At 35.1% G+C, this 14,925-nt stretch overlaps 3 protein-coding genes across 7 annotated transcripts; 1 reads left to right on the top strand and 2 right to left on the bottom strand.

Moving 5' to 3' along the window:
* The first annotated feature begins 680 nt into the window (after nucleotides 1–680).
* Nucleotides 681–6,329, top strand: LOC116339451 (5-aminolevulinate synthase, erythroid-specific, mitochondrial). Of its 2 annotated transcripts, none has more exons than XM_031765327.1 (5): nucleotides 681–813; nucleotides 4,145–4,647; nucleotides 4,728–5,289; nucleotides 5,358–5,873; nucleotides 5,969–6,329. In XM_031765327.1, the coding sequence occupies exons 2-5, from the start codon at nucleotides 4,196–4,198 to the stop codon at nucleotides 6,089–6,091; spliced, it is 1,653 nt and encodes a 550-aa protein (XP_031621187.1). In that variant the 5' UTR covers nucleotides 681–813; nucleotides 4,145–4,195; the 3' UTR covers nucleotides 6,092–6,329. The 2 variants fall into 2 exon arrangements, with proteins under 2 accessions (XP_031621187.1, XP_031621188.1); XM_031765328.1 differs by lacking the exon at nucleotides 681–813 and adding an exon at nucleotides 2,414–2,595.
* A 590-nt stretch (nucleotides 6,330–6,919) lies between these two features.
* Nucleotides 6,920–13,026, bottom strand: LOC116339534 (transcription factor SPT20 homolog). Of its 4 annotated transcripts, none has more exons than XM_031765471.1 (10): nucleotides 12,888–13,026; nucleotides 12,593–12,685; nucleotides 10,479–12,485; nucleotides 10,270–10,396; nucleotides 10,148–10,198; nucleotides 9,992–10,069; nucleotides 9,728–9,923; nucleotides 9,535–9,655; nucleotides 9,325–9,410; nucleotides 6,920–7,336 (listed from the first exon to the last, which is right to left on the bottom strand). In XM_031765471.1, the coding sequence occupies exons 1-9, from the start codon at nucleotides 12,888–12,890 to the stop codon at nucleotides 9,396–9,398; spliced, it is 2,691 nt and encodes an 896-aa protein (XP_031621331.1). In that variant the 5' UTR covers nucleotides 12,891–13,026; the 3' UTR covers nucleotides 6,920–7,336; nucleotides 9,325–9,395. The 4 variants fall into 4 exon arrangements, with proteins under 4 accessions (XP_031621331.1, XP_031621332.1, XP_031621329.1 ...); XM_031765472.1 differs by having other exon boundaries at nucleotides 9,535–9,923; nucleotides 10,479–12,137; nucleotides 12,291–12,485; XM_031765469.1 differs by having other exon boundaries at nucleotides 9,535–9,923.
* On the bottom strand, nucleotides 7,362–9,318 carry LOC116339535 (vegetative cell wall protein gp1-like). The gene is made up of 2 exons (XM_031765473.1): nucleotides 8,692–9,318; nucleotides 7,362–8,658 (listed from the first exon to the last, which is right to left on the bottom strand). Exons 1-2 carry the CDS (start codon nucleotides 9,312–9,314, stop codon nucleotides 7,476–7,478), a joined length of 1,806 nt encoding a protein of 601 aa, XP_031621333.1. The 5' UTR covers nucleotides 9,315–9,318; the 3' UTR covers nucleotides 7,362–7,475.
* Nucleotides 13,027–14,925: the final 1,899 nt, after the last annotated feature.

Raw genomic sequence — 14,925 nt, 5'->3', positions numbered from 1 at the left:
TGAAATGTGTTATTTTTTTATCACTTCAATGTTGCTGCTGCGCTATTCATATTTTGATTATTATAATCTTTTTTTTTCTTTATCAATATTAAATATTAAATTTGACACAAGCCAAAATAAAATGTTTTTATTTTATTTGCCAAGTTAAAGTTTATGTAATTTTGAGAAATGAAATTAAAACTGAACATTCAAATGAATCAAAAATGAAATCTAATTAGACTGAAAACATTCACGCATGAATGAAAAGAAGTTTATGATGATTGTTTAAAAAAACGGGAAATTATCAGCGAATAATGGTTTGACCCACACATCATTGTTTTATCGCTTCAATGTCACTATTTTATACATGCAATTATGATGAAATGTATATGATTGCTTATCGTTGAAGTCACCATTGATGAAATGGTAATTCAAGACATTATTTAGTAATAAATTATCACACATTCAATGCTATACCGGAAGAATTTTGAATTTAGCAAGAAAAAGAGATGAATTCAATACAAGAGAAAGAGAGAAAATTCGTTTTGTTTACAGATCAATTTGGTAAGTTTTCAAAGAGATGTCGCTGTATTCTGAGCAACTTTTGACACATTCCATATAATATGTGCTATATGTCACATTCTTTTCCACACATACACACGCACATGTATTTTATGTATTATATACTTTACATCACGTTGTACAGGCCCAATGTAGAGAGTCTTTTTCTCTAATAAAACTAGCACGATAGCTAATCTAACATTACATTTAGAAAACAGAAGTTGCCGAATGCAACAACCGCGGTTTTGAACGGTCCAACCAAACCAAACCCAGGTGAGTGTGCAATTTCAGTGTAAAATTTCAGCGAAAGTGAATCTTTGGAAATGTGTCTCGAATATAAGTGGTATTTTGGTTTTCAATAGGCAAAATAAATCAATTTTAAAATGAACTGACGCAGAAAAATTGCTCAAATGCAAAAGTGACTGTGCGTGAAGTGTTACATAAGCAACATATTGAGTGTGTTATGAAATCAATATTTCGTTTTATTTCAATGAATACTTCAGTGGGTATGGCAAAAATTTCGTTGAACCTTTTAATCTGATGATTTTTATGAAATGAAATCGTATTTTATATGAATTCAAACGGGCGCCGTTCTCATTCATTTCATTGGAAATGTCACTAAAAAGGTCAAAGTGTGTTCATATATCAAGACCCTTTTATTCAATTCATGGCTATAAATGGATTGAGTTGCGGCAATGTAATGAAAAAAATCTGCTCAGTTCATGTACAAATATTTAGCGTGGGTTAGAATCAAGGACAAGATTTTTGACAAACGCTTGATATTAAGCACTTGTTGATGCATGGATGCAAAGTTTTATCACAGAAACGATTGTCGCATTCTATCTATGAATGTATATATAAATTTCTATGGAAGCATTTCTGTTGAAGTCAGCAGAATTCAAATAGATCTTCAATGCTTTTACAAAGAGTAAATATCATGGCCTGGAAATGCCTATGTAATTTACATATAAACGAGTGAGACTCAAACATGTTCTTCTTTTTCCATCAAATATACCAGTGGCGCCACCAATTTTACATATAAGCGCATACAAAATTTTCAATATGGCTGCGCCCATGAGAGAGAAAATTTCGTCTCATTCATTTCCGCCCCATGGTAAATATTTTATTTATTTTCATTACGTCTACAAGGCCAGCCAATTCAATTTAAGTCATGCTTAAATGACCCAAATAGAATTCGTTTTTTCTCGAAATTACACCAACAAATGACTGTGCAATGATATGCTATAGAAAGAACATTTAATGAATATGTATATAATGTCTAGACAAAGATAAAAAAATGGATTGACACAACTCCTCTCACGATTTTACCTGCATCTACGTCAGTGCAAGTATCCGATATCTTGGATAAAGCTTTTTTTTACATTTTGACAACTGAATAAAACGGGTTTATTTATTTTTATTTGAATGCAGCGTCAACGGTTTACCTACACAAACAACGCACAGGCACACATGTGTCAATCAATGGATAAATGTTGATTTTAACTTAAAATCGTTTAAGATAATCAAGTTTCACATTGAGTATGACCATACATTTTAGATTTGTATTGAACCACCAGGTCTTATTTTGTATTTTTGTTGAAATGAAATCAATTGAATGCATTAATCATTAATCTTGCTGATATTACATCAGTTCCATTTAAAATTTTATTATCTGTGAGTGTTCAGCTGTCGAGCCAAGAAATACAAAGATTCAAACGCATAAGGATTGAAAAATTGCAATAAAATGTACTAAGTATAATGAATAAATTCCAATCATTGACACGTATTCACAAGACGAGTGGTCTTTTCGATGGCAATAAATTATTGGAGTTTCTATTTTTCTGTCTGTATACTGACTACATTCAGTGGCTCAGTGAGACACACGCACAGCACATCGAAAGATCAGTTGTCGTTTAAACCTTCGATAAGCAACAGCAATATCATACGCAGTATACGATTCAGAAAATAAAAGTCATTTTAAGTGAATAAAGCGGTCAAATATTTGAATAAACACACTTTCTTTTCTGCGTGATTCAGAAATATTTTTAAATAATTGTAAGTGAAATTATTTTTATTTTTATTTTGGCTCGAGATAATCTGTACTTGGAGGTAGTGGGTTAAATAATTTTTCAAAAGTTGCCTGACATAATCAATTGTGGCCTTGATGAATTCACAAATCACATGATTCAACTAGTTTTCTTGCCAAATCATTTTGAATGTGGAACAAACCAGTTATCATTTTTTATGCTGAATCACTGTTGATGGAGTTTGTAATTGAAACTACTTCATGACACTTTGAGCTAATCAAAAGCGGTAATTGTGGCTTTGTCATTATATATCTGCATTTATTTAATGAATTGATTGATTTAAGTACTTTTCCAAGACCACACATACCATTTAAATGCAGGAAAGAAATCTGGTTATGCGGAACGAACATTTCCAGTCCACAATAAACTTTCCTTTTAATTGGAAATAATACAAGTTAGTTTAAAAGTCACTTGAACATATTTGGTTTAATTGATTTTTCGACTTATTTTCGTTCGGAATCGTCATTATAAATAGTTAATAATTATTGTATTTTCCTTTTTTTATTGAAAAATTGCAAAATTACTTAGAATTTTAATACCGCAATGACTGTGAGCTATATCAAATTCACGAATAGAAAATTTAATAAGATTCCTCTGGATTTTTTACTTTTATAACATTTATTTCATTTGACAAATTTTAGGCTTGCAAATTCATGAATTTTATTCAAAGTAACTCGAAGAATTAGATTCATTCAAACCGATAATTTTTACTTCTCTAAAATTGTATCTCAAATTACATGATTGCTCTTATCAAATGCTATAAAAATAGCACATTTCCGCCTGAATTGTGATTTTTCGAGAGCAAGCCACCTATTATGTTAGGTTAGACAGAACAATTGTGTTAAATAATATCAATTGACGCATATGTATGATATGATGTAAGATCTTCAACTAGTTTCTTTACATTCAATTATATATTTTTGTGCTTTGTACTTCGTTGAAAGTATGCAATAAAATTTCGAAAGAATCATAAATATTAACACACTCAATTTCAAAATTATTTGAGTGCGAAACAAATGGAAATATCCAACCATAAAACAGTTTACGTTAAAACAAGAATAATTCAACCGATAAGACATTGCAAAGTCAATACATTCAAATGGATTTTTTTCTTTGTGATTTTCTCTGTTTGAATATACTTATTGGCAATGATAAAATCAATAAGAATTAATTACGGCCGGATTGGTGTCAAAATGTACAATTGGTCATGCAATATCGTGTGGTGTTATTTGCTGTTGAACGATTGTTTGTGTGATACAGATATTTGACAACAACTTAGGTATTAAAAGTAAAAAGTTCGAGTTACCTTCATTTAATAGTTTCTTGACCTTTACTCCATTCCATAGCGTGTTGAACTTTTTTTTTAATGTCGAAAGGAAGTTTTATTTGCTTGTGGTATAAATTATTATTAATAAGCCTGGGTTGATAAATAATTAATTTTCTCTTCCAACGTCAAACAATTTATTACGCAAATGATATTAATGGCATATATTTTCTTTTTTTTTATTTCTTTTTAGCTTTCATAAACATTTAACTCTGTGTGTCGTACGGTAAGCAGCATTAAGAAGATGCCTTGCCCATTTTTGACTCGCCTCAGTACAAACTATGTGCGTAACTATGCTCCGGTATTGTTAAAAACCTATGGTTCACAATGTCCGGTTGTTTCACGCTCAATTTCATCGTTGCAAACTCCACCAATTGCCAACGTATCAACATCGACTAATGCAAACGCCACTGAGCCATCCGTTCAGCCAACTAATTTGGATTCGAATGATACAAAGTGTCCATTTTTGTCATCATCTTCGGCCGCCAACATTGTTCGCAATGTGACTGATTCCGTCGAAGATATACCAACCGAACGGACATTTGCTTATGAGAATTTCTTTCATGAGCAAATTCAGCGCAAAAAGAAGGATCATTCGTATCGTATCTTCAAGAAGGTGAACCGATTGGCGGGCGTCGGAGAATTTCCAAAAGCATTCGAATATTCATGGGGTGAAAAACCGATAACCGTTTGGTGGTGAGTAAATTACACAATATTTGGTTGTTTTTTTTTTGTTCAAACATTTGAATAAATTGAAAATATGCATTGAATTTCAGTTCAAATGATTACTTGGGTATGTCATGTCATCCAGAAGTTAAGGCAGCAGTTAAAAAGGCGCTAGAGGAAAATGGAGCCGGAGCTGGGGGGACGCGAAACATTTCGGGCAATACCCTTTATCATGAAAGTTTGGAGAAGACGTTAGCAAATTTGCATCAGAAGGAGGCTGCTTTGGTGTTTACAAGCTGTTACGTGGCCAATGACACCACATTATTTACGCTTGCCAAACAATTGCCCGGTTGTCATATCTTTTCGGATGCTGGAAATCATGCGTCAATGATACAAGGAATACGAAATAGTCAGGCACCAAAGCATATCTTCCGTCACAATGATCCCAAGCATTTAGATGAATTGTTAAGCAAGGTTGACAAATCGGTGCCGAAAATTGTCGCCTTTGAAACGGTACATTCAATGACCGGTGCCGTTTGTCCACTGGAAATATTGTGTGACATTGCACATGACCACGGTGCATTGACTTTTATTGATGAAGTGCATGCAGTTGGTTTATATGGTGAACATGGTGCTGGCATTGGGGAACGTGACGGACAATTACATAAAATGGTAATTTATTATTATTAAAATATCTCAACACACCCAATATTATTGTTTTTTTTATTAATTGCTTATAGGACATAATAAGTGGAACACTGGGTAAAGCTTTCGGGAATATCGGTGGTTATATTGCATCATCCTCTAATTTGGTCGATGTTATTCGTTCTTATGGAGCTGGCTTCATTTTTACGACGTCTCTACCACCGACTGTACTGGCCGGTGCACAAAAAGCTATTGAAATTCTGGCATCGGATGAGGGACGAGCATTACGTTCAAAGCATCAAGATAATGTACGATATTTGCGTACAGCATTGAAGAAGGAAGGTTTCCCCGTGGAACACACTCCAAGTCATATCATTCCCATTAAACTCGGTGACCCATTGAAATGCACACAAATTTCCGATTTGATGATTCAAGAGCACGGTCACTATGTGCAGGCAATCAACTATCCGACTGTTGCACGCGGCCAAGAAAAATTACGTTTGGCACCGACACCGTACCATACACGCCCAATGATGGACATTCTTGTTGCTGACATGAAAAAAGTTTGGAAGAAACTCGAATTACCTTTGGAAGGTTCACAGTGCACTGAGGTAAGCACAAGAAAATATCGTTTTTTGTCTTTTTCAATTTCAATCACAATTCACATGAATCGAAACATAATCTATTCGTTTGTATTTCGTTATAGGAATGTGCTTTTTGCCGTAAACCAATTTTATTCGAGCATTTTGAAGAACGTACCCGCGGATGCGGCATTGAGATCAACTGTGCCATTCCAAATTGCCCACAAATGGTTGTTGCTGCCAATTAAAACTGCACATTATCGAAAATGGATCACGATTTTATTTTAATTTTATTTTTTACTTCTTTTAATTTGGTGTTGTGGATTTGGTTATCAATGTAACTTTTATCGCGAGGAAAGATATAATATGATTTGATTGGTTTTGTGATATATTTTTTTTTCAAAAAAGCATTACCAATTTTTATTCAACAAATATATCCATGAGGTGTTTTTATGTTATTTTACTCTTTTTTTTCAACATGGTGCATGGGAGATAATTTCAAATGGAAATTAATAAAACAATTGATGTTTATTTTGCAAAGCAATGGAATATAAAAAAAAGTTTATTTATTTCTTCAAATTACAATCTAGAAAAAATATAATCAAAACAAATATCTTATTTTTTGGATGTGTCGCAGTGTCTTTAGATGACTGTAAGTATCAACATCGAACTTTTTTGTGAACGAAGAAAGACAAAACTTTTTAAAGAAAAACAATTTTACTGCTACAAATAAAGCAACTCTCTCTTTACCTGTTTAATTCGTGAATTTTACTGGATTTATGTGTACGAAAGATGTGAGTGATAGTTAGCTGATAAAACACAATATTCACTTTCACAAAAAGTTTCAGTGGTAAAGGTAAATATAGTTTGATTTTTCATTTTACATTTCCGGAACATTTTTAAGAAGAAATTTTATTTCCTAGTTGATCAAAACTTACCATTTTCTATGAATCACTGATCATACCTCTCACTCAAAAAAGGTATTTTAGTATTTGGCAATGCAGAAACGCTAAAAATCATTTTAATGAGCAACTGAAAAATTGTTACACAAACAAGAAAAGAAAATATCAAAAAAAAATTCCATAAATTCGGCTGATTTTATTCATAAAACGATGTGTCAATAGGCTAACAAATTCAAATTTAGCAAATGAGAATGATTTAAAATGACGAATGTTTAATGTAATTAAATGGCTCGATTGAATTGAGTTCTATGAATGAGATGTGTGTATCAATTCCCGGCTCTAGGATATGTTTGTGGTGGTACTGGATTATTGGACTGTGGTGGTAAATAGTAGTACTGTTGCGGATCCGAAAAATCGACTAATTTTTCATTTCCCAGGTACGGTGATAGAAACTTTAGCAGAATATTATCGAGTCCTTCGTTTATAGCGTCTACAGGAGATAATCCAACCATTTCTGAGTCGTTTGATATGGGTAATGTGGATGAAGTTTCTGGTGAATTTGGTGTTGATGGATGATTTATTATGGGATTACTATGAAAACGAAGAAGAAAAAAAAAACAAAATGTATGATTAGACTGAAATGGATGGAATGTAAATGTTAAAATGGAATTGGCTAAATTAAAACTAGAAAAATAAATAAATATATAATAAATATTAAAATAAAAATCGATTATTTTGTGGATTTGCGATATCTTGAAATTGTTTGCGAGAGATCGTGGCATGCTTTGACTAAATCTTCTTTTGTTTGGCATTCAGTGGTCGGTGAGTCGGGATCTTCAACACAATCGCCTTCTTCTTCTTCTTTTTCTTCTACGTCTCGATACTTTTCCATTTTTTGTTCAGTACCATCATTGCCATCGCCATCTTTTCTTGAAATTCGTACAACATTTTGCATACAATCTGTATTCTCATTCGGTTCAGCAACGTCGTCATCGCCTTCGTCGAAATTTGTCAATGCTTTTTTTATCACTTCAACATCTTTTGGCTGAAATCCCATAAAAATGAATGCATTTTTAATACAAAATCCACATCGTCTATTTGGATTGTTGTCAAGTGGTAAGGGCGATGATGTCGTTTGGCCAGCAGGACTTACTGGCGCTGGTAGATATTGTCGTATTGGCGCTTCACTTGGCGGTGATGCTGAATTACAAATTGGTTTCAATGGTACAGGTTGAAAAACTACATTTGTCGGTGGTTGTTGATTAGAAGGAGATGGATTCGCATTGGGTTGATTTACTGGTGGAGCCTTTGCTGCACATTGATACTGTCCTGACGCTGTGTTCACTGGAGCGGGGAGGAGTGGCGTCCCATTCGCCGGATTTGAATTACAGCTTGGACGTCCGGGTGCTTGTTGTGAAGATTGCACATACTGAGGGGGTGGATTTTGTACATTTGACGGTGTTTGTTGAGCCGAAGTAGATGGATTGGCATTAAGTTGACTTGGTGGAGAGGGCTTTGCTGGGCAATTACAAATACGCCGAGGAGTTGTAACAATTTGTGACGGAGACACATTTATCGGATTTAATCCAGAACTTGGCCGACCGGGTGCTTGTTGTGAAATTTGCACATACTGCGGCGGTGTATTTTGTATATTTGACGGTGATTGTTGAACCGCAGTAGATGGACTATTAACTGGTTGAATTGGTGGTAAAGTCTTCAGAGGACATTGACAATTACGTTGAGGAGCGTTTATTGGTGCTGCAGATATTGGTTGCGGTGTCAAATTCGTCGGATTGGCTTTACAGCTTGGTACTATCGGTACAGGTTTGAAAACTTGTGGTTGTGTATTTGTTTGTTGAACTGGAGCAGGTGGGCTAACATTGGGTTGACTTGATGACGACGGTATAGCTTTTGCTGAACATTGATACTGTCCTGAAGCGGTGTTTACTGGGGCTGCAGTCGGTAGAAAATTTGGTGGGGGTGTCGCATTTATCGGATTTAAATTACAGCTTGGTTTTATTGGTACAGGTTGAAAAACTACATTTGTCGGTGGTTGTTGAACTGCCGGATTAACATTGGGTTGACTTGACGACGAAGGTATAGTTTTTGCTGAACATTGATAGCTATTAGAAGGAGCGTTGAGTGGAGTTGTGGTTGTTGTAACCATTGGTGACGGTGTTACATTGGGCGGATTTGCTCCACAACTTTGTCTTGCAGGTGCTTGTTGCGAAGATTGAGCGTATGACGGTGACTGTTGAATTGAATTCGGATAGTTTGGATTCGGATTTGATTGGGGACTTGCATTATTTTGCGGAGAAGAATTGCACGAAGCATTTTTTGGCGAATTGATTTCAGAAGGATAAGTTGCTTCAGTTTGATCGAAATTTGGCTCATTAAATACCATTACTTCATCATTTTGTGGTTTCATATAAATAAATTCGAATGGGCAATCTTTGGAGTTATTTTGTCGCTTTGATCTTACCGTCATTTTGCCGTCATTGGTCAAAGGGTTATTATTGTAAAACAATTGAGAAACACTTGAATGTCTTCGTAAACGATTGTTCGACATATGAGCATACCTTAAACGTGACGAATCTTCAGGATGTTGAGCGGCATTTTCATGCATTTGTTGATGTTTTACACCTAGATTCTAGAAAGGCGTCGCCTGTTAATTAAGAATTTTTAATGGAATTTGTTAGTAGAGATGAAATTCGTTTCAATGAAATACTTAAATGAGTTTTAGTTCACTTGTGAGCGTGAATTCTATTCGCATATTGAGTTATATTTACCGGCACTGGTGGTGCACCCATTGGACCTTGTTGCATCAGTTGTAGATTCATTGAATTTGGCTGTGGTTGAAAGTTCATTGGTTGACTTGGTGGTCCTTGTGTGAATAATTGCATTTGTTGTTGCTGAGCACTGAATTGATTTAATTGCGGTTGAACGCCAAATTGCATTGATGGCGGTGGTTGCATTTGTGGTTGCTGAGCACCGAATTGATTTAATTGCGGTTGAAGGCCAAATTGCATTGATTGTGGTGGTGGTTGCATTTGAAATTGTTGACGTGCTTCATGATTTGGTTCGTCTTCGGTGGCTGTGGCTGAGCGATAATCCCCACTGGGAGCTCCGCCATAGTGAGCAATTGGCCCGCTACTGTAAGAGCTGGCACCATGGGAAGCTATTTATGAAGAAATAGAAACAATTTTTTGAAATTTCAATCATTAACGAAAAGCACACACTTTCTACCATAAGAGTCGGCACCATATGATGATGAACCACCCAAGTCCAGATGGTGCGATGGTAGTTTGAAATCTAATTTTGGAACTTTATACAAGGAATAGAAAAATTGATTAAAATTGTGCATTTCTGTAAATGTTTTTCCTTAAATTGCATTATAGTTACATTTGAATGGCTTCAATTTGAACAGTGACAAAAGGTGCTTTGCTTTAGCATCTATATTTTTGTGAGATGAAAAAAAAATATAATTTTGAAATTACTCGTAACTTTTTCGGGGCTAACGTTACCACAACCTCCATTTGATGCATCTTCATATGATCCACCTGCGTGGCTTGGTGCATCGTAATTGGGCTGATATTTTGGTGGTGCATCGTAGCCATATGGATCTGCACTTCTCATTTGTGATTCTCCTTCCTATTTTGATGGAAAAAGTGAAATATTTGGGAATTAAATCACAATAAACCGGAACTAAACAAATATATGAATGTGTACTTACTGCCCCAAATAAGTTAGATGGATGAAAGAGTTGATTTATTCCAGCTGAAATGGCATCGAGTCCCCAGGGTGCTCCAACCATTTGCTCGTCATCGAGTTCATCTTCATCTTCTTCAAATTGTTGATCCGCGTTGTGCAAATGTGAATGATGATTTTTCCACTCTTGGCCTAACTGTTCATCTAGATCTTGATCGAAACTATTTTTCGCGTTGTGCAAATGGGAAGGATGATTTTTCCACTCTTGGCCTAACTTTTGTTCTAGCAAATTCTGCAAGTGCAATTGATGGTGTTTCCATGATTGACCCACTTGCTGCTCTTCAATTTGATCTTGATTCTGTTCATCTAATTGTGGCATTTGATTTTGTTGGTCCATTGGTGGTGGCATCATTGGATTTTGTTGCTGAAGGCGATCACTATCCTCTTCTTCCAAATGTTTTGGTTTGTGTTTCCATTCTTGGCCAACTTGTTGCTCTTCAATTTGATCTTGATTCTGTTCATCCAATTGTGGCATTTGATTTTGTTGGTCCATTGGTGGTGGCATCATTGGATTTTGTTGCTGAAGGCGATCACTATCCTCTTCTTCCAAATGTTTTGATTTGTGTTTCCAATCTTGACCAACTTGTTGCTCTTCAATTTGATCTTGATTTTGATCATCTAACTGTGGCATTTGATTTTGTTGGTCCATTGGCGGTGGCATCATTGGATTTTGTTGCTGAAGGCGATCACTATCCTCTTCTTCCAATTGTTTTGGTTTGTGTTTCCATTCTTGGCCAACTTGTTGCTCTTCAATTTGGTCTTGATTTTGATCATCTAACTGTGGCATTTGATTTTGCTGTTCCATTGGCGGTGGCATCATTGGATTTTGTTGCTGAAGGCGATCACTATTCTCTTGTTCCAATTGTTTTGGTTTGTGTTTCCATTCTTGGCCAACTTGTTGCTCTTCAATTTCATCTTGACTTTGGTCATCATCTAATTGTGGCACTGGAATTGAGTTTTGTGATTGTCTCTTTGCTCTTTGCGGTTCTTCTGGGACAGGTGGTGATTGTGGGCGCTCTTGTTCCATTTGAGGTTGTTCCATAGGTGACATTGGTGAGATTGGTTGAGTTGGAAGTTGTTGAAATTGTGGTTGCTCCATAGGCATAGGAGGTGGCATTGGGATTGATTGTTGCTGACCTAGTTGTTGCTCGTCAATTTGTGGTTGTTCCATAGGCGGAGGAGGCATTGGGATCGATTGTTGCTGACCTAGTTGTTGCTCGTCAATTTGAGATGGCTCCATAGGTGGCATTTGAATTGGTGGTTGCTGGCCGAGTTGATCATCTTCTAATGGTTGATCTTCATCAGTGCTTTGACTTTCAACCGTTGGTAATGGACTGTTCGGTTGTCCGAATTGTCTCTTTTCTCTTGACAACAGACGGGCATGGTTTAAATGAGCGGGGTGATGCTTCCATTCTTGACCAACTTGTTGCTCTTCAATTTGATCTTGATTCTGGTCATCTAATTGTGGCATTTGATTTTGCTGTTCCATTGGCGGTGGCATCATTGGATTTTGCTGCTCTACACGGTCATCTTCTTGTTCAAAATGAGAGTGAGTATGTTTCCATTCTTGTCCAACTTGTTGCTCTTCAATTTGATCTTGATCTTGGTTTTCAAATTGTGGCATTTGGTTTTGCTGTTCCATTGGCGGTGGCATCATCGGATTTTGTTGCTGTAAACGATCACCATCTTGTTCAAAATGTGAGTGGCTATGCTTCCATTCTTGACCAACTTGTTGCTCTTCAATTCGATCTTGATTCTGGTCATCTAACTGTGGCATTTGGTTTTGCTGTTCCATTGGTGGTGGCATCATTGGATTTTGCTGGCCAAGCATCATCACCGGTGGCGGAGGGCTATCGTCTACACTACTTCCTCGATTCCATTCTTCGCCAACCATTGGTTCAGCACCTCGATTTTCATCATTTAACCACACATTTCGGATGGAACGGCCACTGACGGTTTCGGATGGACTTGCCTAATCAAAAATATTCATAAATTAGATTTCCACTTGCAACCCATATTTACTATAGTATAAAACAAAAAATCACGAAAAAACCATGTAAATTGATAAACATAACTCACTTCAAGATCGACTGTATTATATGGTACAAATTGCCAATAAACTGGTGAGCACAGAACCGTTTCTATGAGCACAAATGTAATGATCTTGACGATCTAATGAAAAAAAAAGAAAACTTAAATTAAAAACTTTTCATATTTAAAAACTATTTCAAATTCACTTTAAATATTCATAGAATTTCGAATAATTTTTTTTTGTCACTTTAAATATGTTTTGAAATTATTTTTTTCACTCAAACAAAACAATAATACACATTCTTTCTTCAAGCACAACTTCAATAAAAAAATTGTATAATACCATGATGAATGTCGTTGATTTTCAAACACTTTACACACCAAAATATAAAAGAAAATCTTTCAAACACAAATTCACTTTTAATTTAAAGAAACTTTGATAATGAACAAAGTTTTAAGAACGTCCGATTTATTCGACGATTCACTTTGAAATGATCGGCTGATATAATTTTGGTTGGCGAGTAAGATATCAATGTAAGTTGAAAAATGCATCGAAAACATTTTTTTTTCAGTCTCAATTGCACCGAAAAAGAAAATAAAAATGTATAAAGTGCTGAATGCACCAAAAACTACATAAATTAGAACTTGACTTGTTTGCGACTGCCTTTTTGTTTTTTCTTCTTATAGTTTGTTTGGGATTTTTGTCTGTTGAACTTCATACACATATTACAAACAATTACAAGCCAATCCAACTAACATTCCTTGGTAATGCAGAAAATTAAATTATGCGAACATTTGCTATTCAATACATGATCAATTTATGTTCGCAAGCATTTTGGAAATACATGTCGTAACTTTTAACATTTTGTGAAAAATGATATTTCGAATTGTTACTGGCATTTTATTGATTATTTAAATGAAATTTGTACTTTCTATATATTGTGCGAGTTAATCAGAAAATGATTTCTTTTCGTTCTAAGAACTCAGCCCGAAATTCTATTAAACTCTCAATATTTGATGACAATTTGAACAGAAGTAAATAGATGAGTGTCATTTTCAAAAATTGTACATTTAAATTTTGAATGTCGAACGTAATAAAACTTACAGTACATTTTCTTGTATTTTACACGTTCCATTCCAAATGTGTATGTTTTCAGAATTAAACTTGACACATTTTTCTACAAATAAACGTGCCCTTGACAAACAGAATTCTAACACGAGAGAAATTTACATGTCAAGCTTGAATAAGTTTATTACATTTTAAAGAGAGAAATGAAAATTTCAATGAATTTTTATTTGAGCGTTTTATTTTCAACAAAAATCATTTGTTGATATTTACTTTCATTGCATAATAATGACAAACATGTCAATTTCTTTTCAACCAATTATTACAAGAAATATGTGACAATCGATGCATTTTAACTTGAGTGAATGTTTACGACGCATCCTTAAATTGATTTCAGCCGTCATTTTCACGGAGGAAAAGTTGAGAGTCTCACTCTAAGTCACGCTTGATTTGCAAAACAAATATAAAAATTAATATCTATTGCCGTCGGTTTGCATGTGCAGCATTCTGTTTGGTGAATGTTACGATGCAATTATCAATTTGTAGGATATATGTTGAAAGGCACGTAACGGGCGGCTGTGTATTGTTCAATTAAATTTTATGCATACATTTCTGTCATGTTCTTTTTTAGTTCTACTGCACAACCCCAGCAGTTACACGGTACAACTGCATAAACATAAACAAATTGTGTTTGAAAATATACATTCAAATCATTTTTTTTGTTTGGTCTTTCTTTTTTTTGAATGTGAGATGAAAAATGTTTTTTTCTCAGAGAGATGCGGTATGTATTCACTCAAACCAGAAATATATACGCCACAATGTATGCTAGAAAAGATGAGAAAAATTAAACTCATGCATTTTTTATGTGTTGGAACGTATACACGTTGTATCATATCGCCGAACCGTACGCATTGCATTCATCAAATTGAGATGAAATGTGAAAGCAGGCCAGATGAGTGTGTATGTGACTGAGTAAAGTGCTCAAATTAAAAAACGAAGAAGACGAGAACATTGAAATGAATTTTTTATTGTATTTCATATGGACGATTGAGTTTAGTAGCCGGCTTTTTTCCTCCGGTTTCGTCATCAAATGCCGTACGCGTACACTATACTCACAACATCTCTGCTACGCGCTCTGTTCTCTTCATTTATATGGGTTTTCATTGCTGTATTGATACACCACTGCGTGCGTTTGTTCTCGCAGGAGAGCCGTGCGTGTTTGCCGCTACATGGACTTTGTATACACACATCTGTGTGATCAGTATCATTAGAAAATAAAGCCAATTTTTTTCGTCGTTCGAACTCATGATGTCGT

Source organism: Contarinia nasturtii, unplaced genomic scaffold (assembly GCF_009176525.2).
Source record: "Contarinia nasturtii isolate CC-2019 unplaced genomic scaffold, AAFC_CNas_1.1 Cnas_scaffold_533, whole genome shotgun sequence".
Taxonomy (NCBI): Eukaryota; Metazoa; Arthropoda; class Insecta; order Diptera; family Cecidomyiidae; genus Contarinia; species Contarinia nasturtii.
This window is presented reverse-complemented; position numbering and strand designations above follow the sequence as displayed.